The sequence below is a fragment of the Esox lucius genome, chromosome 19, assembly GCF_011004845.1.
Source record: "Esox lucius isolate fEsoLuc1 chromosome 19, fEsoLuc1.pri, whole genome shotgun sequence".
Classification (NCBI taxonomy): Eukaryota; Metazoa; Chordata; class Actinopteri; order Esociformes; family Esocidae; genus Esox; species Esox lucius.
The window spans coordinates 25876624-25902376 of record NC_047587.1 but is presented as its reverse complement, the minus strand read 5'-3'; the positions used below and the strand labels follow the sequence as shown (position 1 = coordinate 25902376).

The 25753-nt window shown below is 43.0% G+C and overlaps 1 protein-coding gene across 2 annotated transcripts in view; it reads right to left on the bottom strand.

Annotated features, from left to right (window-relative positions):
• The window catches only part of gnao1a (guanine nucleotide binding protein (G protein), alpha activating activity polypeptide O, a), a 113765-nt gene that overhangs the window by 17545 nt on the left and 70467 nt on the right, over window positions 1-25753 (bottom strand). For both annotated transcript variants that reach the window (XM_010883962.4, XM_010883961.5), the window contains exons 4-5: window positions 11077-11237; window positions 4303-4431 (exon numbers count right to left, since the gene is read on the bottom strand). In XM_010883962.4, the coding sequence (XP_010882264.1) occupies window positions 4303-4431; window positions 11077-11237 (290 nt within the window). The remainder of the gene's footprint in view (window positions 1-4302; window positions 4432-11076; window positions 11238-25753) is intronic.

Sequence of the window (25753 nt, the reverse complement as noted above, 5' to 3'; positions counted from 1 at the left end):
CTAAATTATTCTACAGTTGTGAGAAAGAAATTTATTTATTTTACTAGGTACTCTGTTTAGACAGAAATCAAATTTTATACAGTTGACAAGTTTAATTTAATCGGCATTTGTCTATCCATGATGATCAACACTGTTTTCCTTTGGAACTGTTTTTTTTTAAAACAAAGGTTTGTGAAATACAATGGTTCTGTGTTGATATTTGTTATTAATGTTAAGTTCATTGGTATTTATTAATTATGTTTTGCTTTTATTATTACAAATTATTTGTTTTATAAACACTGTATTTGGTCAACCACTCACGATTGGTGTATAGCTGCTCTTTTTCATTTTTCAAATAGTTTAATTTAAAAGATATTTTTCTATTTTCAAAAAGGCGGTTTGTAATTTAATTTGTAATGTAATAAAATGTTAAATTACTTTTTGATTTGATTTTGTCATTCATATTAATTCACTAATGTGATAATGAAACTTCCTCCATAGAGAATGCTCTGTTTTAACCTGGTTGGAGTACTGAGATAAAGCCTCCTGTAATCTCCTGGATCCCCTTATAGACACCACACCTCTTCATTCACAAATGAGCCCCTTTATTTTGGAGTAAGCAACATGCATTATTAATATCACAACATGTTAGATCATTGACTTTAGCCTGAATTGATATTAGAGTATTACAAAATATTGCAATGTCAGTTATTTCCAATATCGTGCAACCCAAGTATACAATACATCATGCAATACACTATACACTACATCCATTAAACCATTCAGTACATCATCCACTACATCATCCATTACACTATATACTACATCATCCATTACAACATCTATTACTCCATCCACTACAAGTTCCACTACACTATAAACCTAATCATCCTTTGTACTATCCACTACACACATCATCCATTACATCAACTGCTACACCCTCCATTACACCATCCACCACACTATTCACTACATCATCCACTACACCATCTCTTACACCATCGGATATACCAGTCACATCTTAATCTTGGTGTTACTGGAGAAGGTTCAGGAAAGTACAGCAGTCCAACAATACTAGACTAGTGACGGGGGAATATCTATACGGACACCTTTTGTGATGTTGTTTTTATTGAATTGAATCGTTTTGACAATTGTGGCAGTTCCAGCTCGGCCTAGCGCGTAAGTATCAGGACATGAGCCCAAACCGTGTGGACCTGTGGGTATAATTGTTTGACTGCGCTATAAAACAGGTTCTCTGTCTAATGTTTGTAAAGGATCCTGTGGATTGACAGACACACCTCACTGTTACAATGGAGCGGACAAACCAATGTATAATGCCAAGGATTAACAGGAGACTGTGTTCTGTTACGTCTGATAAGGCTCGGGCACATACAGACACTTGGTTAACTAAATTAGCGATTATTACATTCACACTGACTACTTCTCAGCAGGGAGCGCTGTGTAAACGTTAACTAGCGTTGACTAGTGATTTCTTGTCCTGTTTCTGTGATTGGCTAAGAGCAGCCGTCTAGTGATTCAACAATACGAAAGGCCAAGTGCTAGACGGAGGTAAGATGTGCGACTAATCGTCACAAGGTCAACAATCATTGCAGATTATAGCCTAGTCATGGGATTATACTCTGGCCAATGGGATTATACTCTGGTCAATGGGATTATACCCTGGTCATGGGATTATACCCTGGTCATGGGATTATACCCTGGTCATGGGATTACACCCTTATAATCCCCATAAAAAGTAACTGACCTCCAGTTTCGAGCAATCTGTTTATTTTATTCCACCACTCGTCTGTGTTTTGTGTGGTTCAAACCCCCCAATTTTTTACAAAATATTACATAATCCTTTAAAAAATAAATATGATTTAGTTTAGTGTGCCTTTACCAAAACTCCAGTATTGCTCCATCATAGGGCATACTTTGCTGATAATTTTTTTTATTCTCCTGGTTCACTTGTGTGTTCATTTGCAGCATGGTGAGTAATATGTTTGGAAAACAAAACCAGTCATTCAAGAATAAAGTATTGAATCCCAATACATTTACAATCGTGAGAATATATATGGGGTCTACACTTAAATATTTAGACAGTTTTGACAATGTTAAATCGTTTCCAGGCCTCCACTAGACTAGAATATTTCTTCCTTACTAGAACAGTAGGTTAGCAGTCTTGTTAAAGGGTGGTCAGTGGGGACTTGGGGAGTCTCAGGATCAAGAACAGGATTGCAAAATGATGGTTCCTTTCCCAATTTCCCAAGAAGATTTTGTGCTAATTTCCATTTATTTCCTGGAGTGTTCTAAAAAAGATTTCGGGAAAAGTAACTGGAATCGATTGCCCTAGAGTGGTCCAGCGATATAAGCAGCTGTCTCTGCTGCAAATGTACTGTTTCAACATGGGTTCGAATTCATCCTGCAGCTCTTTCAGGAAAAACACTGTCTTCTATCTTTCCCCACTTTCTCAATCAATAAAGCATACATGCCTGAAAATATATATTGAAAAAATAGAACTGGAACTGTATGACCCAAATAAGTAATGAATGGAACACCACCTCCTGATAGCCCTAAAGCCTAAGTTTTATACATATTATATTGTCACTTTGTTTTCCTCATGTATTATTTGGTCTTAATCAGCTGACACAGTGATAGAAGGGGATTAACAAAGAGCTGTTTTGTTGGAAAATGCAGACAGGCCTCAGTGTGAGAAACAGAGCAAAAATACAAGCCCTATATAATTTTTATCAACCAACACCAACATGACAGAGTTACACCAAGCAAAACAAACAACACAAACACAATGGTTTTATGCCAAGCTAAACAACCAACACCAATTTGATAATGTTATGCTAAGCTAAAAAACAAACACAAAAATTATGGAGATATGCAAAGCTAAACAACCAACACCAAAATGATGGCGTTATGCCAAGCTAAACAACAAACTCCAATATGATGTTATGCTAAGCTAAACATCCAGCACCAATATGATGGTGTTATACCAAGCTAAACAACTAACACCAATATGATGTTATGCTAAGCTAAACATCCAGCACCAATATGATGGTGTTATACCAAGCTAAACAACTAACTCTAATATGATTTTATGCCAAGCTAAACAACCAACATCAAAATGATGGAGTTATACCAAGCTAACCAACTCAAATATGGTGTTATGCTAAGCTAAACAACCAACATCAAAATGGTGGAGTAACGCCAAGCTAAACAACAAACACCAATATGGTGGTGTTATATCAAGCTGCACAACCAACTCTAATATGATGTTATGCCAACTAAACAACCAACACCAATATAATGGCACAGCATTTTAAAGTACACTAAACACCACAAAATTATATAATGCTAGACAATCTTACATTATTTAAACTTAAATAGTCACAACTTAAATAGATTTGACAGGAATAAACCAATGAGCCAGAGCTTAGACATATAACAAAAATTCAATCACAGAGCTCTGTGCTGATGCCAGTGCTGAGTCATTAAAAATAATAATTTAAATGCCTTGTAAGAATAATGGAAACACCCTTTCATGACATATCTTAATCACCATTTAGGCACCATATATGCCTGTTATATACTTTATGAACGGTCAGGGTAAAGTGTATTGTAACGAAGAGAGACATAGGGAAGGATTTAGGGCCCTGGAGGTCTTTTCATTAAAAAGATGAGAAGTGCAAGGGGAGGAGGTGATTGAGTAACATAAAACAAACCACTGTGACGGGGTGGCTCATCGTCCGGACAGCCTTCCAGCTGCGGTTTGGTTGGGAGCGGGAGGTTGTAGTCACAGGGGCCTCTGAACGTTCCAACTCCTGGCTGTCTTCCTCCACCTCTGTAGTGTAGCACTGCCTGTCCTCGCATCTTTTGTAGCCTCTATATTCTCAGCTTCGGCCCCAATCTGCTCCTTCAGAACTCTTAAATATCTCCCTTGACGAGATCCCAATAGCAGGCAGGTGTGTAGGGGTGGGGCAGGCCCTGCTATCTGTCCCCAGAATGTTTCCGGAATCTGCCTGTGTTCTGTGGTGGCGTTTGTCGCTGTTCGGGAAGTCTAAACTGAGATCCTTATGCGCATGAGGGAATGCAATCCCTGGTTTTCTACCTCGATTGAGCTCACAGGCGCCCAAACTTTCACAAGAAATCACTAGAGCGCAACGAGGCAAAGCAATTAAATTCGATACCCTGGTCTAGTGTAAAGGCAACATAACCAACAAATCCATTTAGGAATGGATCAATCAACGTGTAAAATTAGTGGCTGCAGTAGACGATGGCGTGATGATGAAGAGCACGGCGCAAGGGTTTTACCTGAAGTGAAGGTTCTTGAAGACGAAGTGAGTTTCTACGATGCCAGTGGTCTTGACTCGGGTTCTGAGGATGTCCTGCTCTGTGGGCTGGTAGTCAGGTGCACCGATCCGGTCTAAACTGTCTAGGTAACTGGGGAGAGAGACAGACAGAGGAGACAGTCAGAACCAATGAATGGTATTCGGTTTTGAATCCTATACTTTCTGCACTGAGACAGGGGGGCTGAACTCTGGGTATTCGGGGTTGTAGATGAACAGTTTTTCGTTGCACCACAGAAACAAATAAGTTGATGATAATTTGAGAAAAAGTAGTCCACCCCTAAACATTATACTGAAAAAGACAACGGGAGGAGCTGTGCACTCCGGTTAGGAGGGCAGTCGTGGGCATTGGGGACAGGACTGTGATACACTGTTGTCCCAGCATCTAGGTATGTTTATGTATAATGGGTGATCCAGGGGTCTGTGTCCAGCAGAGAGAGGGCTTGGCTGGGCTTCAGCAGAATTCAGCAGCAGCATGTGAACATTTCACTGCGGTCACAAACTGTGAAAAACACTACCCCCACACACTACATAATACAAACATAGGGTGAATGGAACTAAGACAACGCAACTATAGAATGTATGGAACTATCGTACAGACGATGTAATAAATTGCTAAATGCTACAGAATTTAAAATAATTTATCAATGATTAACACAAGCCCATATTCAGCAGTAGATGCGCTGCATCCGTTGCCAAGCTGTCTGTTTGGATGGCAGGCTGCCCAGCACTAATTCAGCTTACCAACAGCAGTGCCTGAAGATCTGGCCTGAGTCCACAGCAGGCCACTGCATTGCTAAGGGCTTGCTCACATTAAGAGAGAAAAAAACAAAACTCTAGATGGCCGTAACTTGGTTTGCATAATCATTTCCATAGCGTTTGAATTTACACTGGCATTTTCAAGGCGTACCGCGCAGCATTGTGCCCGTCAATTGCTGGAAAATCGCGTGATATGCGTGCACACTGCACAGAAACCGGATACTGTTCTGACAGAATTGTCTTCAAACTTGCAGAACTTCAGTGGGGTTCTATCGGAAATATGGCGTGCGATACATGGGAATTTCGGTCTACTCAAACCTATGATATCTGCAAGTTTAACCAACAAAAGTGTCCCGAATCCCCCCGGTGCTGGCATTCCTCTGTTGCACCAGCTCTGGAGGTCTACGTCACCTGCCTACTAGGCACTACCGTACCGATCATCACACCTACAGTATCTCCCATTGATCATCACACCTACAGTATCTCACAATGTAAAGATATTTTTGTAAATATTTGATTATATCTTTGAAGAACACTGAAGAACACTGAAGAAATGACACTTTGCGACAATGTAAAGTAGTGAGTGTACAGCTTGTACAACAGTGTAAATTTGCTGTCCCCTCAAAATAACACAACGCACAGCCATTAATGTCTAAACCGCTGGCAACAAAAGTGAGTACACCCCTAAGTGAAAATGTCCAAATTGGGGCCCAATTAGCTATTTTCCCTCCCCAATGTCATGTGACCTGTTAGTGTTAAAAGGTCTCAGGTGTGAATGGGGAGCAGGTGTGTTAAATTTGGTGTCATCGCTCTCACACTCCCTCATATTGGTCACTGGAAGTTCAACATGGCACCTCATGGCAAAGAACTCTCTGAGGATCTGAAAAAAAGAATTGTTGTCCTACACAAAGATGGCCTAGGCTATAAGAAGATTGCCAAGACCCTGAAAATGAGCGGCAGCATGGTGGCAAAGACCATACAGTGGTTTAACAGGACAGGTTCCACTAAGAACAGGCCTCGCCATGGTCGACCAAACAAGTTGATTGCACATGCTCAGCGTCATATCCAGAGGTTGTCTTTGGGAAATAGACATATGAGTGCTGCCAGCATTGCTGCAGATGTTGAAGGCCTCTTCTAAAGATAATACACAAGAAAGCCCGCAAACAGTTTGATGAAGACAAGCAGACTAAGGACATGGATTACTGGAACCATGTCCTGTGGTCTGATGAGACCAAGATAAACGTATTTGGTTCAGATGGTGTCAAACGTGTGTGGCGGCAACCAGGTGAGGAGTACAAAGACAAGTGTATCATGCTTACAGTCTAGCTTGTTGGTGGGAATGTCATGATCTGGGGCTGCATGAGTGCCGCTGGCACTGGGGAGCTACAGTTCATTGAGGGAACCATGAATGTCAACATGTACTGTGACATACTGAAGCAGAGCATGATCCCCTCCCTTCGGAGACTGGGCCGCAGGGCAGTATTCCAACATGATAATGACCCCAAACATACCTCCAAGACGACCACTGCCTTGCTAAAGATTCTGAGGGTAAAGGTGATGGACTGGCCAAGCATGTCTCCAGACCGAAACCCTATTGAGCATCTGTGGGGCATCCTCAAACGGAAGGTGGAAGGTGGTCTCTAACATCCACCAGCTCCGTGATGTCCTCATGGAGGAGTGGAAGAGGACTCCAGTTGCAACCTGTGAAGCTATAATGAACTGCATGCCCAAGAGGGTTAAGGCAGTGCTGGAAAATGATGGTGGCCACACAAAATATTGACACTTTGGGGCCAATTTGGACATTTTCACTTAGGGGTGTACTCACTTTTGTTGCCAGCGGTTTCGACATTAATGGCTGTGTGTTGTGTTATTTTGAGGGGATCTGATTATGCTGTCTTTACTGTGGTGGAGAAGGGCGTAGAGGGCGGCGGGGAGGGAGCGCTGTGTGGCACAGACTGTGAATGTTTCTTCACAGTCTGTGGCTGTCACTACTTTTTTTGTGAGGGGTGTACTCACTTTCGTGAGATACTGTATATAATGCCCTCTGTTTCCCCAGTGCTTAGTCTGCTATTATTTCCATGTCACTGTGCAGTGAGTACCAGAATTGTGCGTGCGTATGTGTACTGCTATCAGCCCGGCTTCTTCTGTGTATAGGGTTTGGAGGCATTACACCTCACTTTATTTTGGGCATGTCCCTTCAGTTATTTTTACATGATTTGTGTTGGGAAAATAAAACCCCTTATCGTATTTCATGAGTTGGTCTCCAATCCCTACATCACCATGACAAAAATAATCTGAAGTCTCGAGTCTTCTTTGATATGTCTCGGAAAATGTAGCGTAATGTAAACAAGCCCTGAGTTATAAGGGGAGATGTAGTAACCATCAACCAGTCTGTGTCCAGAGAGTCCATCAATGTTTCATTAAGACCATTCAGAACCAAACGTTTTCAAAAACTATTAAAAATTATAATGGAAATACAGGATACAGCCTCCAACTCCCCTTTGATTTACTATTTGAATACACCAAGGAAGCAATCCTCCCTGTTTCACTTGTTTCCGTCCGTCACTGATTTGTTGTCCCTCTACTTTCTGCTCTTTTCTTCCTACCGGTCCTTTCCTTCTATTTGTGCCCTAGGCACACTCATTCCCTCTTGTACTTCAGAAATAAAGAAAAGCAAGTTTCAGCTGGATATGTAAGGGGTGTTTTCATATAGCAGGAGGATCAAAAAGGGGCTTAGGTGGTGGGCGTGGTCTGGGGCATGTCCAAGGGCATAGCTATGCGCATAGTGATAAGCGATAGGCCCCTTTACCCCAAAATATTTTAATGATTTTAGAGGCCCCTCCATATCTTAATAATATTTTAAAACAATTTCTTGAAATTCTACAAATTCTCCAAGGATATGTTTGTTATTGTAAAACCAATTTCCTGAAATAAAAAATATGGAATATGGGGGGGGGGGGCAAATATGGAATAGTCCTAACTGACCTAAGAAAGGGAATTTCACTAGGATTAAATGTCAGGAATTGTGAACAACTAAAGTTTAAATGTATTTTGCTAAGGTATATATAAACTCCCGACTTCAACTGTATGTTGAGGAGCATAATCAGGGTAGGGAGATCGTCAGGGTGTTGGAATCAGAGTAGGTAAAAGTTACTATTACTACACTTTCTGTTTGATTTCATTTGGATCAAGTCCACCAGTTAGCATAGAAATGGCTAAGTATGCTACCTAGCAAGGGATCCTCTAGCATATTCTATAACATGGTTAAAAGCTTAAAAACCAAAACAAACCAGAAAATGCAGTCTACGCACATTAGTAATGCATCTTAAGTAAACTGCAATCTTTCTGTTGGTTTAAATGTAACACATTGCTAGTTAACCAATCTCACACACTGTAGTGGGGTGTGAAGGTTACAGCTCAGACTGCACTAAACTCACTGACAACTAAATATTCTAAAGGGTGTGTGGCTGAGTGTGTGTGCGTGAGGATTGTACCAAAAATAAAGGGGTACTCCACCCAAGAGATGATTCTACCTCATTTCCACTCTCTTTTGAATCTATTAAACTCATCCAGACATTTTTTACGTTTTCTTTCTAAATATACGTTTAATGTCTCCATGCTAACCTTTTAACTTCTACATGCTAATGATTCTAAAAACTGTCTAGATGAGTTTATTGGCTCCAAACAGAAATAAAATTGAGGTAGAATGATGCTGCCACTAAACTGCTTTTTAAAAGGATATATAAAAACAGGGGGCACCAGGAGGGCATTTTCCACCATAGAGGCATCCCATGAGGGCACATTGTCTTGCATATAGGAGCACAGACAGATCTCTGGCTTTCCAACTTTGTACCTTAGTACCGTATTCCTTAAAAAATGCATGCATATTTTCTTACTTAAGTAATGGATTTCAATGTATCTTTGAAATTTTCTGTCTGGATGGGCCGAAAAAACTTTTAATGCGCCCAGCCAAGAGTTTCTATAACAGAAAAATCCCTGTAAAGGTCTGTTAGTATTGTAGTCTCTCCCAATTTAGTGCCACATATCTCAGTGCCAGCTACTACCAGTGCTTTGTAACAAAAAGTGAATTTCTGTTTACACTGGAACACTGGTTTATTGATGTGTCCAGCAGAACGAAACCCACTTCTAAGTGTTTCCTTCTCTGCTGATTAATCAGTGCAGGTGGCATCGTCGTGCTCTGACATGACGGAGACAAGAGGCCTGACCATGTATGTCACTATGATTAGCAGTAGCTCTGATGCTCTTCAGCCTGGTGCTGCTCTCCCTGTAGATGAGGCTCAATGCTGTAAGGATTAGGCTGTGTCCAACTGCTGTGGTCAGGTCGGGGCTCGCTCTTTGTAGGGGGGACTTATGTCCCTCCCAACTATATGGAATCCTGCCAGTAAAATCCCCTCCCAACCTCTCTCCCACACACACCATGCCCCATCTCCCTCTCCTCCCTGTTCACCTCCCCTCCACTCCATTGAGCGGTCCGTCTGGCAAACCCTCAGCACCAAGCCTGTGGTCTGCTGGCTACCATGCCACAGGCCGTGGTTGGAGAGGGAGGCGAGTCAGGACGGTTGATGTGGCGGGAAGAAAAAAGACATTGGTCATATGTGGTACGCCCCAGTTCAAAGAGGGGCGCTAGCCCAGACAGACCTCTGGTATAGATTATGTGGTAAGCATAGCATTGTTTCAGTGATGCTCATGGGTGGTGAGCTCTCCAGCACAAAATGGCTGCCACGTATGACCTGGTCGGGAGCTTTAAGAAATATGTTCAATATCATTTTGGGTACTCCAATTAGAAGAACAGTGAATTTTTACTCAAAATCTTAAAATGCTTCTTTTGCATTGCATGTGATAGAACTAGTCTTTTCAAAAACACTGTGAGAAGACACTACCATGTAAATAAGTGTAATGAATGTACCACGTAAACAGTGTAATGAATGTGCATATTGTAACTAAACGGCCAAATGAAGACAGTTTATCACTGAGGACCAGTCCAGGGCCACTGACAAAGAGATGGTGAGACAGTGGATAGAGAGGGGGAGGTAGATAACAGACATCTCAGGGCGCAGTGACTCTTGTTACATGTGGACTGCTTTCATACATCAAAGGACATTGAATGACAGATCTGTCTGTATCACCTTCAAGTGTCATGCACTGTTTCCATAATGTAGACAAAATCTGATCTACTCTGACCACACCAAACTTTCGGATTATATTCAGCATAGTAGGTCACGGTCACAGAGACATTTCTTTAGGCCATTACGTCAATCAAACATCCTTCCTAAAGGCTATGAGGTTTGCAATGTTGGATGTTGTTTGAATGAACTGCTGTTCTATACTGCTGCTCTACATTCTGCTCCATTACATTCTGCTGCACTACATTGCTGCTATTCTGCCTCTACACTGCTGTTTTCACTAGACTCCTGATGACTTACTTATGAAACCCTCACACTCAGAGACAGCTGCCTTTGAATTGTTTGTCTTTTGCATTTAACAAATGCAGTATTCATTGGTGATTCATATTATGTTAGCTGGGACGGTGGGAAGCAGATGGGCTGGACACAAGTATGACCAGAGCAGGTGGATAATGAATAAACCATGGCTGGGAGCAGGCTGAGGCCCAGCTGGGGCTGATGATTGCTTTTCATGGCACCTTCGTCTCTACTCTCCCACATATTGAGAGTTCAGTGAAGTGTCATGTGAGGAAACCCCACAGGCTCCTTAATAAACAACATCATAAGTGATCCTGAATAACATCTCAGCCACACACAGCAACACATTTCCATATGGCTTTAACCGGTAGTGCTTCGTATTCGTCGTACATGAACTGTCACAACTTCATTGAAATGAATGTAGTGCAGAAGATGATGTTCATGAATGATTGAATCATCCAGCAGAGTAATGTTCTTGGTATAGATGATCCCGAACCAGGCCATCCTACAGGGGGCAGCAGAGGTATAGTACTACTCACTATTGGGCGGAGTCATTGAGCTGGTATTCTCGGGCGCGGCTGAAGCACTCCTGGATGCCGGAGTCGGACCACAGGCGGGTCATAGCCCCCAGGAGCTCAGGAGAGTAAGGCTCGGTGTCCTCCATACGACTCACCACGTCACACACCATCTTAGCATCAGCCTGAGGAAGGAGCAGAACAACCAGTTACAGCCCCAGTACACACAGCCTCCATGTGAAGACAGAGGAACAACCAGTTACAGCCCCAGTACACACAGCCTCCATGTGAAGACAGAGGAACAACCAGTTACAGCCCCAGTACACACAGCCTCCATGTGAAGACAGAGGAACAACCAGTTACAGCCCCAATACACACAGCCTCCATGTGAAGACAGAGGAACAACCAGTTACAGCCCCAATACACACAGCCTCCATGTGAAGTCAGAGGAACAACCAGTTATTACAGCCCCAGTACACACAGCCTCCATGTGAAGTCAGAGGAACAACCAGTTATTACAGCCCCAATACACACAGCCTCCACATGAAGACAGAGGAACAACCAGTTATTACAGCCCCAATACACACAGCCTCCACATGAAGACAGAGGAACAACCAGTTATTACAGCCCCAATACACACAGCCTCCACATGAAGACAGAGGAACAACGAGTTATTACAGCCCCAATACACACAGCCTCCACATGAAGACAGAGGAACAACCAGTTATTACAGCCCCAGTACACACAGCCTCCACATGAAGACAAAGGAACAACCAGTTATTACAGCCCCAGTACACACAGCCTCCACATGAAGACAGAGGAACAACCAGTTATTACAGGCCCAGTACACACAGCCTCCATGTGAAGTCAGAGGAACAACCAGTTATTACAGCCCCAGTACATCCAGCCTCCACGTGAAGACAGAGGAACAACCAGTTATTACAGCCCCAGTACATCCAGCCTCCACGTGAAGACACAAAAACAACCAGTTATTACAGTCCCAGTACACACAGCCTCCATGTGAAGACAGAGGAACAACCAGTTTTTACAGCCCCAGTACACACAGCCTCCACGTGAAGACAGAGGAACAACCAGTTATTACAGCCCCTGTACACACAGCCTCCACATGAAGACAGAGGAACAACCAGTTTTTACAGCCCCAGTACACACAGCCTCCATGTGAAGACAGAGGAACAACCAGTTTTTACAGCCCAGTACATAGACTCCATGTGAAGACAGAGGAACAACCAGTTATTACAGTCCCAGTACACACAGCCTCCACATGAAGACAGAGGAACAACCAGTTATTACAGTCCCAGTACACACAGCCTCCATGTGAAGACACAAAAACAACCAGTTATTACAGTCCCAGTACACACAGCCTCCACATGAAGACAGAGGAACAACCAGTTTTTACAGCCCCAGTACACACAGCCTCCATGTGAAGACAGAGGAACAACCAGTTTTTACAGCCCAGTACACACAGCCTCCATGTGAAGACAGAGGAACAACCAGTTATTACAGTCCCAGTACACACAGCCTCCACATGAAGACAGAGGAACAACCAGTTATTACAGTCCCAGTACACACAGCCTCCATGTGAAGACAGAGGAACAACCAGTTATTACAGTCCCAGTACACACAGCCTCCACATGAAGACAGAGGAACAACCAGTTATTACAGTCCCAGTACACACAGCCTCTATGTGAAGACACAAAAACAACCAGTTATTACAGTCCCAGTACACACAGCCTCCATGTGAAGACAGAGGAACAACCAGTTATTACAGGCCCAATACACACAGGCACGGTCTTTTAAAACGACTGTTAATAGAATCCAAAAAGATCCCATTTAAGCGCTGAAATTATAGTTATTGTGTCGCACAAATATGAAGGTCACATGACACTTACATCTTAAAAGGCCCCACGCCTCCACAATGTAACCATAAATACTAGTCACACTGACCCGATCTGAGTATTGGGGCTGGGAAGGCTGAACATGTTTCAGTCCTAACTGCAGACCCCCCCACTGCCTGCCTGGAGAAAGGCCTTTGACACAATTACAGGTTAAACGTCCTCTATGTGTGAGTGTGTGTGTGTGGGGGGGGACAAGCCTCTCGTTCTGCAGTTGCTAATCAAACATGCTCAGACCCAGTCCACAGTGAAACCTGACACACACAAAGAGAGAGACAGAGGGAGAAAGACAGAGAGAGAATGAATAACAGATGAACAATAACCCCAGAGTCAAGCCTCTGTGCTGTGGTAATGCCAGAACACCCTGGCACACCCCCCCGGTGGATCCCAGGATGGGAGGCGTGTTGTAATGCCTGAACACCCTGGCACAATCCCCCAGTGGATCCCGGGATGGGAGGAGTGTTGTAATGCCTGAACACCCTGGCACCCCCCCCCTGGTGGATCCCAGGATGGGAGGAGTGTTGTAATGCCTGAACACCCTGGCACACCCCCCCTGGTGGATCCCAGGATGGGAGGAGTGTTGTAATGCCTGAACACCCTGGCACACCCCCCCTGGTGGATCCCAGGATGGGAGGAGTGTTGTAATGCCTGAACACCCTGGCACACCCCCCCGGTGGATCCCAGGATGGGAGGCGTGTTGTAATGCCTGAACACCCTGGCACAATCCCCCAGTGGATCCCGGGATGGGAGGAGTGTTGTAATGCCTGAACACCCTGGCACCCCCCCCCCTGGTGGATCCCAGGATGGGAGGAGTGTTGTAATGCCTGAACACCCTGGCACACCCCCCCTGGTGGATCCCAGGATGGGAGGAGTGTTGTAATGCCTGAACACCCTGGCACACCCCCCCTGGTGGATCCCAGGATGGGAGGAGTGTTGTAATGCCTGAACACCCTGGCACAATCCCCCAGTGGATCCCGGGATGGGGGTAGTGTTGTAATGCCTGAACACCCTGGCACAATCCCCCAGTGGATCCCAGGATGGGAGGCGTGTTGTAATGCCTGAACACCCTGGCACAATCCCCCAGTGGATCCCGGGATGGGGGGAGTGTTGTAATGCCTGAACACCCTGGCACACCCCCCCGGTGGATCCCAGGATGGGAGGAGTGTTGGAAGGCCAGAAGGAGGCACACTTTCCTCAGGTCATAGTGATGTGGGACATTGCCCTTTGTACTGTGTCCACTTTCAGGTGGGACATTAAACACTTGTCCTGCCTGTTTAAAGAAGTTAATGCAACTTCAAGTCTTATGTAAATCATGTAGTTGGTGGGCAGATCTCTAACGGTCAGACAGAGATGCAATCATGTTAGGAGGTTAATTGATATCCCAAGCCTCCTATACATTGGCACATAGATTTGTTTACACGTTTTACAACATTTTGCAAGATTAGTTTAACCCTAACCCTGAAACCAACACTGGCTAAATCCCCAAATTATCCTATTTACACTTGATAGTAACTTTTGACATTGTCCCATTGTCCAGAAGTCAAGTTTGTTTGTCGATTCAGGTATATTTCAATCTAACCTTACCACTAAACACCTAACCTTCACCGTAAACCTAACAGATAATCAAGATAATAGCCTTTTTCCTGACTTATTGCTTCTAGTTCTACTACACATTACTACTACACATGCCTGATGATAACAGCATCTGACCGGTAACTGAAATATTGTGAAATCAAACCCCAGAGCAGGAAAGTTAAAGAAATCATTGTTTCTGTCCTTGAGCAACCCTCTTTGCTGTAAGTGAGAATATTTTCTCAGTCAACTTACTTCATAAAATAAGGGTACAATAACAAAACACAAACACACACACCCACAGAAGGACATGCACTCACACAGACACACTTCTTATACACTGTAGCTGTAGTCCTCTCAGCCATGGTAGCTGGATGAGGAATGAGGATGTAACATGAAAGAAGAAACAGCACTTTCTTTTTCACAACCTCTAATCAATTCAATTGTGAAACACTTACATAACACTTACCCCGTCTTACATAATTTCCCAGATGAACATCAGAGTTCTTTAGGTAGCATCGCTCAAACTTACACTTCAACACAAAGCCATGCAGTGTCTGCAGCCAAGGCACTGAAAAGAACGTTTTGTTCCTTTTAGCAGACTAGCAGGGCAGCTTAGCTGTGACAAAGCCCGGTTAGGGTCCAACTCACCCTGCGGCCTTGACCTTGGGGATGGAGGCAAGTCAACTGAACACGCAGAGGGGGAACACTTTAACCCAAATCAGCACAAAGACAAGCGTGAGAAAAAGAGGACATACAGAGACAATCAGGTTGTGATCACAGGAGTTTCTCCCTCCATGCCGTGTACTTCCCTGGTGGGAGGTGGGGTTGAAGGCTCTGGCTGGGGTTTTGAAACCAAAAGCTCCAGCTGGAACCTTACCACATCAACTATGGTGTACTCATTTCACCAAACAAAACGATGTAACTGGGAAACTTCAACAGAAGGAACAGACAAAACAGGGAATCCGAATCTTGTCTTTCTTAATAAAGAAACTATCCCTTCCTGTTTTTTTTGCTTAAATTTATAAAGCATTTTGACATTAGAACACTTTGTTTGGCAGAACAACTACACACTGTATAGCCATGCAACCAGATCCAAGACGGCTTCTCAGACTCGGCCTGGCAACCGATTCAATGTTTTGACTGCCTATGGCAGAGGGAGACTGCGTTTATACAAGTATGTGTAGTGATCTGTCAAAAGACATTTCCATTTTACAAGTAATTTAACAGATGCCCTTACCCCCTCCTCCCCAGAGGAAATGGAGCCCACAGCCCTGGTGTTGTAACCGCCATGCTCTACCAACCGACAGCAATCAGGATTGGGCTACCGGTGTAAATGCCTTAGGTAGCATGTTTGTGATTGGACAAGGATCTCTTCCTCCTAGTAAGCCTATGTTTGAAGTACATGCCCTGTGAACTTATTTGGAAGTTACACTGATAGCCACATCCCGCCACTATGGACGGTTCAACGGTCAAAACAAAAACCAAGCAACACATGACCGGGGAGGAAGGAACTCCAGTGGCACCTGTCAGGCCATTTTTCTCCAGCCAATATCTACTGCCTCCACACTCATTCATCTGTTCAAAGGCAGTTCAGGGCCCCGTTTCTGTTCCAACAACACCCATCAGCCCCTAGAGAAGCCTGTTCCTTTCATTAGGGTCGTTCTACCCAGCCGTCAAGGAACATACAGTTGTGCTGCTAGAATAGCATGAGGTCAAACCTCACTATAAATAATCAATCATGGTTGTGGTGTGAATGGAACACTATAGTGGGTGTTATTAGGCGGTTAAAAATCTTCCAGTGAATATTGAAACATACTGTTTATGTGTCACACAACATAAAAACACATCATTCCAGCATTTTCAACAGCATTCAGGTCACACATAACACATGGCTGATTATTAATAGTGAAGTTGAGCCCTATACTATTACAGTAGTAAGACAGTATGCTCATTGACTGTGGGGTGGAAAGGCCCTAGTAAAACGTGTGTAACAACCAGCTGTGACAGGGAGAAGGCACCTTCAGCCTCTACATACTGGATCTCTTAATATACTTTCTGTTTGACTTTGTAACTATTCAATTTTAATGCACACATCGATCAGTGCTGTGACTGCCTATTGAATTTAGATCAGTTTCAAGGAAACACATTAAAACGATTCATTATGACAGGCTGGAAGAATACAGCACATCATCAGAATTCATTCATTAGAGGAAGCTGGCTCCCCTTAAAATGGATGCTGAGGGATTTAAATAATGTATGTATCTCTCTGAAGAGATGGTCCATATTTCTTACTTTGTCTAAATGGAGGTTTTCCAAAGAGAGGAAGTAGAAAAGCAGATATCTCTAATGGCACCTTAATGTTATGCATCGTACCTTTGAAGCACAGAAATCTGCCAACCACGAAATGTCGAATACTTTACTGAACTGTGTTGCATTTTAAACCATGCAGGCCATTCTGGTCAGGATAGCCCCCATTCATTTTGTGCCAACGCAGTGATGGTGGCGACCTTTCCTTTCTAATTAGGGCAGAGCCATCTGAGACGATCGACTTCCTGCTGAGTGGTACAGTCCCTGGTCCCTCTCAGAGGCTGGCTGCTCCTGCCTGCACCCTCCTCCTCTGGGGGCACATATCAAACAGGTGACTCCCTGCCTGCCTGCCCTTTTCACTCCACCTCGGGGACCCAGCACCACTACTCCTCAGCAACAGCAGACAGGATTAAATCAGGGCTGCAAAGTGTTTATTGTATTGTGATAATCCCTTTTCAGACTGACATTACAGCATCTTGTTATCTTCAAAAACAAATCATTGGATCCAGCACTTGACATTAACTTTTTTGCTCACCAGCCACTGTGACTAGTGGTTTTCCAAAGTTTCTAGCCACTCAGCATTTTTACTAGCCACCATTCTGCTGTTGAGGAATTATGTTTTATTTGATAATAAAATGTTTGTTCACTGGTTCAGTCACTATTAGGCAAAGGTGGTACCACACTCTACCAGACACCTCTCTTTGAAATACTTTATATAATGTGGCTACACACTTGAAAAAAGCTATTATAGTGTTAAATCTGAAACATTTTCCATGTCCATTTGAGCAGCTAATGCACGCTACAATGTCCTCCCTATTATCAACCAAAATATGATTTTAACATAACCAAGAACTATTAACATGTTATTTAAAAAATAATATGAAATCATAAATCAGCTTTATAATTAATCGCAGTCAATATTAATGTTGTCTATTTTTGTTATGCTATGTTCTTGTTAATAATAAGGTTAAGCGGATTAGATGTAGTTTGACGTTATTACGTTTTAATTGAATATTTTGATTAAAACGTAAAATACTGCTGAGCCCAAGCATGTCAAAATATTCAATTAAAACGTAATAACGTCAAACTACATCTAATCCGCATAACCTTATTTTAATCACCTGGCCAAACAGTTTTCCCGACATTACTCATCTCCGCGATGTCTGGACCAGTGCTGTCCTGCATGCAAGGTTGCCAGATTTCATTGACCATAAACTGTATTCTGCTGCAGACTGCAGAAAAAAGCCGACCCGCCCCAGCCAATGAAAAATACCCCAATATAGGAAACACACAGCACCTGGCAACACTCAATTTGGAAAACGTTTCCTCCACGTAACGTGACTTAGCGCATGTACATCATCAAACCAACAAAATCATTTTGTAACAAGTTTGGAAGTTATGGCTAATCAATAAAACATTAAATTATTAATGAGAAGGTCAGGCTAAAGCCCCAGAAAAGGTTGGCCAATTATTTAGTAAGGGTAGAAAACATAGTTAGCTAAATGCTTATTCTCTATTAGCGGCAGTGTTAGCTAGATAGCAAATTTACTTCGGTTTGATGCAGTGACAAATACAATGTAATCAGAATAAACAATAAATAACAAGCAATAAGTGCATAACAGTTGTGCACTCTCCAGTTTCCCTCATCACTCAAACCATATCGTACTTATGGGTAGTTGGCGAAAAAACTGCTCTTTTCGAGCGGCTCTTTTTTCTAGATATTGGAAACCGAATCGCATTGGCGAAAGTAGCTGTTCATTTGGCTCCTGAATTTCGTTAACTTTTAAGCTCAAACAGCGAGTAAGTTCAGATAAGGTGACAAATAATTTAGTTAAAATTGTATGTCTTTTTGTATGTCTTTTTTTGCCATTCTATTTTAGATTTGCGCTTTTTTCATTGTTTTGGGGGTATTTTGAAGGATTTTAAACGAAGAGCCGTTAGGCAGCCAAATGATCTGGCTATTTCAGGTGAATGGAGCCATAAGAGCCGGCTCACCAAAAATACTCGGTGTGCCCAGTAAGAACACCCTTTCCTGCTTGTCTGTATGCTCCTGCATTGCAGCTCTAGCAAATTCTTTTAATTTTGATTTTGTGAAGAAAAATGCCCTGCATTGCTTTATTGATGAAAAAAAACAACTACTCTGCTGATGGTAGTGGAGTCACTGCCTGTGTTGGTAAAATGGCAGTAAAGTGAAAGAGGTAGTAGTTATAGGTCACATAACTTTCTGCTCTTTTGTAACATGCAGTGGGTGAGCAGAACAGCACTCCACTAGACTGAAAATCCTGACTAGTAATTATGAACAGTCAGGGGCTAAACGTGATGCACAGTTGACTTAATCACTGTAGGTGAATTATCCTAGTGTGTGTGTGTGTGTGTGTCATGGATCACTATGCAGACTGTCAGCAGCTGCCGATCAGGCCTCATGGCCCTAGTCATGGTTCAGTATAGAGAGTCTCGTTGTCAGGCAGCCATCTGCACTGAGCTCCTCAGATGGAGAGGTGCCACTCTGATAACAGCTGGACCACTGTCTGCAGAGGCTATTTGAAACCCCCTGGGGCCTCCACAACTGGTCTGGAACAGATAAAGAAAGTATTGATCACTTCAGCACACGTCTCCCCCTTTACCACATGTTGTACTGTACTGAACAGAGGGGTGAGGCGGATGAGGGTTCTGGTAAGCATCAAGTCACATTACAGTTACACACTGGGCTGTGCCAGAACCAGGGAGAAAGTGGTCAGCTATATGGGCCAGAGACCAACTGGGAGCCTATAAACCATGAACATGCAGGACAGACATGTATGCTGCATTTGCTTGGCAGGTGAAATGGCAAATCTGTTTCCTTCTACCAGGGGATACCTATGGCCTGTTTCAGTTTACTGAGACCACCTGGTATTACATGATCGCTATTTTCATGAAGAGTTATTTATTATAGTTGTCCTCTATTTTGTGTGAATAGGGCCTCCAGCTAGATAGAGAAGCCACTGAATGGATTTCTTTATGTGAGCAGCACACACAGTTAAATTAGCCTTTGAGGAAAAGGTCAAAGATTAATGCTAAACAGCATTAGCTGACCTGGGAAGGTCAAAGCAGTCGTCACTGCAGAGCTCCATGTGAAAACCCAATTGCCTCTGGTATCGACATAATCACCTGGCCAAACAGAACTGCAGAGCCCAACCCTGCAAAGAATGTAGCTCAAGGTAAACCAGCATGCAGCCAGAGAAAGGCCACTCTGATCAATAGCCTGTATGACTGACAGAAAGGAAACAATATGACTGTACAATATCAGTTGGAGGGGAGATGTGTCCTTCTCTTTGTGATCGTGACACTACAGGTTGTGTCCAGTCACTGAGACATGACTGGAAATCTTGAACAACAGCAAGCAGCATTCTTCTCCCTCTATCCTTGTCCCTATTTATAGTGCTGCCCTTCACTTCTCCCTTCTGTTTTCCGTCTAAACTTTTTCCTCTTGCTGTGTGTTGCCGTTCACCTCTTCCACCTCTCTCACAGCCTCTGGTGGAGTAGATTGTTGCTCTATACTTTTCCTCAAAACACCCAGAATTAAGACCGAACACTGAGATAATTACTGTGTGTCAGGCAGTTACAACTATTACATAATTGCCTGATCACGATTATTTGAGCCAGATCGCAATTATTTTATGACAACAATGTTTTTGCACAATACTTTGATTTCAAAATCATGTGTCTCCAATCTGAATTAGTGGTGTTTAGGCCAAAGTTAGAAATGTCTCAACAAATACCATGCAAATGATGTCCGTTAGGATGTCTAGGCCATGGGAGCAGAAAAGTTTGACAGCTCTACACAGTGCTGGCTCTGGCCTTTTCGGGGTCATATCCAAAATTTCATTTGGAACCCCCTTTCCTCTACCGGTTGGGGGCTCCCTAGCAGTTGGAGGCCCCCTAGCGGTCAAGGGCCCTAAGCGACCGCTTATGTCGCTTATGCCTAGAGCTGGCTCTGCAGAAAGTTATAGGTGTAGATTATTTACTGAAACGTACACTCACCTAAAGGATTATTAGGAACACCATACTTATACTGTGTTTGACCCCCTTTCGCCTTCAGAACTGCCTTAATTCTACATGGCATTGATTCAACAAGGTGCTGAAAGCATTCTTTAGAAATGTTGGCCCATATTGATAGGATAGCATCTTGCAGTTGATGGAGATTTGTGGGAAGCACATCCAGGGCACGAAGCTCCCGTTCCACCACATCCCAAAGATGCTCTATTGGGTTGAGATCTGGTGACTGTGGGGGCCATTTCAGTACAGTGAACTCATTGTCATGTTCAAGAAACCAATTTGAAATGATTCGAGCTTTGTGACATGGTGCATTATCCTGCTGCCAGTAGCTATCAGAGGATGGGTACATGGTGGTCATAAAGGGATGGACATGTTCAGAAACAATGCTCAGGTAGGCCGTGGCATTTAAACGATGCCCAATTGGCACTAAGGGGCCTAAAGTGTGCCAAGAAAACATCCCCCACACCATTACACCACCACCACCAGCCTGCACAGTGGTAACAAGGCATGATGGATCCATGTTCTCTTTCTGTTTACGCCAAATTCTGACTCTACCATCTGAATGTCTCAACAGAAATCGAGACTCATCAGACCAGGCAACATTCTTCCAGTCTTCAACTGTCCAATTTTGGTGAGCTTGTGCAAATTGTAGCCTCTTTTCCCTATTTGTAGTGGAGATGAGTGGTACCCGGTGGGGTCTTCTGCTGTTGTAGCCCATCCGCCTCAAGGTTGTGCGTGTTGTGGCTTCACAAATGCTTTGCTGCATACCTCGGTAGTAACGAGTGGTTATTTCAGTCAAAGTTGCTCTTCTATCAGCTTGAATCAGTCGGCTCATTCTCCTCTGACCTCTAGCATCAACAAGGCATTTTCGCCCACAGGACTGCCACATACTGGATGTTTTTCCCTTTTCACACCATTCTTTGTAAACCCTAGAAATGGTTGTGCGTGAAAATCCCAGTAACTGAGCAGATTGTGAAATACTCAGACCGGCCCGTCTGGCACCAACAACCATGCCACGCTCAAAATTGCTTAAATCACCTTTCCCATTCTGACATTCAGTTTGGAGTTCAGGAGATTGTCTTGACCAGGACCACACCCCTAAATGCATTGAAGCAACTGCCATGTGATTGGTTGATTAGATAATTGCATTAATGAGAAATTGAACAGGTGTTCCTAATAATCCTTTAGGTGAGTGTAAAAGACTATTTCAATTAGGGATGAACTGATCTGATACTGGCCAAAAATACAGGATCGAGTAGCAGCAACAGCGAGTCTATGTATGAGCCAATACCAGGAAACAGCTAGTAAGAACGTGCAGTAAACACGTTGTAAATTGTTGATGATGGGCAGGCCGCGGACCATGCCTAGTGAACTTCATGACAACCACAATTATGTATGCGGTTTGGAATGAACTGAAACAGCCAAAACTAGTAGTTGCAAATTTTGCCATGCAGGTGTTTCAAGGGGTTGACGGCAGAGATGCTTAGGCTTTCTAGCTAACGCTAGCTAAGTTTGCTAATGTTAGTTAAGTTGCCGAACATTGCCTGTTGCTAGGTAATTAAAAATACAATTTCTAATCTCACAGTCCAATCAGATTCATAGCTAAATAGCAAGCCTACCTGTTTGCTGTTGTACAATCTCCAAAAGAGCCTAATGTTATTCTAGTGCCACTTTGATCAAGTTGTGATTGGACGACAACAAGCCAAACATACCAATTCAGATGGAATTTTATTAACTTTTGAGTAAAATTGTTAGTCTGTCACATACCTGGTTTTCACTGCAGTGACTTACTTGTCCAGTATGTTTGCACTTTCCCATTGCTATAGAATTTCCACAAATGCCTTACTCGGTAATAGGTATTGGCCGGTACTCAAAGTTCGGTACTCAGAATCGGTATCGGCACTGTTATCGGTGCATCCCTAATTTCAGTCATTCCAATTGATTAAGTAATGATTCATTGGTTATTCATCTTCAATAATTACAATTACAGTAGTAGAATTGTATTAAAAGGCTGATCATGATGTGTCTGTTGGGCCTGTAGAACGGAATATTGAATCAAATTACATTGAGCAGTAAAAGCCCCATTCGTGGTCTTGTAAAATTAAGTTTATTTTAGACAGAGGAGTCTATATTCTACTACCACAAACATGACAAATACAGCGATTGATTGTTTAGGCATTACAGGCTGCACTTCATCAATTCAGCCATGATGCTCCATTTGAACATTGTATACACCAATGTACACACACACACACACACACGGAACATGCATAGTGTAATAAACCGAAAACAAAACCACACTAAAACTGTTAATCCACTGGCCTTGTGAAATTCTGGAATGGATCTTGTTTCTAGTTTCTTTTTATGTCTGTCTGAATATAATCTTCATGTTTTTCTGAAACGGTGTGCAATATTTAGACAGCTCTGATTGTGAGTGTCTGGCATGTGGAAGGCACTCAATTGCAGAGTGTGTGTTGGCACATGTTTCTATCCACCATTTTGTTTTTATATGTAATTTTACTAACCTTACAATCATCTGGTGCCTGAATTAGCTAGCGATATCCTTTGATATACCTTCTGTCATTGTAGGAACACACCAGCATGTCTCAGTTAGTACACACACACACTTTATAGTCTGAGTGTATTTCCATCTCCCAATCTTTATTCTTTGATTATGATATCTGCTTTAGATGAGGAAATCGATTTTTGGATGGTTACATTTACAGAGTGTTGACAATCATCAGGTATCAGAACTACATGTCGTCGTCCCCCCCACCCCCACCTGGTTAACGGTTGAGCTCTGGGGGTCTTGGGACTGGAGCTAAACTCTGTGTGTACAGAGGGTGACAGCCGTGTTGGGCGTGGCCCCAGTCTGCATCTACACTCAGTGTGGCAACAGAGGCAAGACGTGGAGTAGCCAACCACGCGTTCAGCCTGTTAAGGCCTGGCTGCCAACCATTAGGCCACAACTGGAGCGCTCAGCGGGCAAGCAGAATAACAACAGTTAAATATTTTATCAGATCAATAATTCAGCATCTGCCACGGGAGGCACAAAGATAGGAGAAAGAGATGAGAGAGGACTAGGGAGGTGGAGAGCATCAGACCCAAGATCGCATTCCACAGTAAAGGCCTGGTAACCATGGCAACTGGATCTGACTGTCACATGATGCGGAGGAGTGAAGAGGGAGGAGGAAGAGGGGATGGAACCTGTGAGCGAGCGACAGAAAGAGAGAGGTGGTATCGAAGTGTAGAGGAGGGCTGACAGCAGGGGCGTTGTGTATCCCAAAATCTGGTGTATGGTGTATGTGTTGTAGGGTGATCAGAGAATTATGCTTTTTCCTGCAATCTAGAACCATTAGCTTTCCCCTAATGTCTATGTCAAACATATGGCATCGTAGATGTTCTCTATTATCACTCTAAGTTGCCTATTATTAACATGTTCCACCATTTATTGGTGTATTAATTGAGCTTGGCTATAATTCAATAAATGTATTTAGTAACAGTAATTGGCCTTAAATGTGTGTTATATATAAGGCCAAGCTAAAAGGATGCCCAAGTATGTCAATAATAAGTATTTACCTAAATATGAAACATTCATATGAAACATGTTATCCACAGCTACAGTGGATATAAAAAGTATACACACCCCTGTTAAAATGCCAGGATCTTGTGATGTAAAAGAATGAGGCAAAGATTAATCATGTCAGAACTTTTTCCACCTTTAATGTGACCTATAATGTGAACAATTCAATTGAAAACCAAACTGAAATCTTTGAAGGGGAAAAATAAAAAACACACAAAAACCTGTTGATTTGTGTTTAATATTTCACACATGCTTGAGTGTTTTTTTCTTTTGTCGATCAGAGTTGATACGACAAATAAGCGACTGAAACACGTTTGTCTATTAAATAATAATGTTGTGAAATTACATAACAGTGCATCGGTGCAAACAGTTCTAAACTAGGTTTAAACATACTGAAGTTAAAATACCCTCACCTAAAGGATTATTAGGAACACCTGTTCAATTTCTCATTAATGCAATTATCTAATCAACCAATCATATGGCAGTTGCTTCAATGCATTTAGGGGTGTGGTCCTGGTCAAGACAATCTCCTGAACTCCAAACTGAATGTCAGAATGGGAAAGAAAGGTGATTTAAGCAATTTTGAGCGTGGCATTGTTGTTGGTGCCAGACGGGCCGGTCTGAGTATTTCACAATCTGCTCAGTTACTGGATCAAAGAATGGTGTGAAAAGGGAAAACATCCAGTATGTGGCAGTCCTGTGGGCGAAAATGCCTTGTTGATGCTAGAGGTCAGAGGAGAATGGGCCGACTGATTCAAGCTGATAGAAGAGCAACTTTGACTGAAATAACCACTTGTTACAACCGAGGTATGCAGCAAAGCATTTGTGAAGCCACAACACGCACAACCTTGAGGCGGATGGGCTACAACAACAGAAGACCCCACCAGGTACCACTCATCTCCACTACAAATAGGAAAAAGAGGCTACAATTTGCATGAGCTCACAAAATTGGACAGTTGAAGACTGTTGCCTAGTCTGATGAGTCTCGATTTCTGTTGAGACATTCAGATGGTAGAGTCAGAATTTGGCGTAAACAGAATGAGTACATGGATCCATCATGCCTTGTTACCACTGTGCAGGCTGGTGGTGGTGGTGGTGTAATGGTGTGGGGGATGTTTTCTTGGCACACTTTAGGACCCTTAGTGCCAATTGGGCATCGTTTAAATGCCACGGCCTACCTGAGCATTGTTTCTGACCATGTCCATCCCTTTATGACCACCATGTACCCATCCTCTGATGGCTACTTCCAGCAGGATAATGCACCATGTCACAAAGCTCGAATCATTTC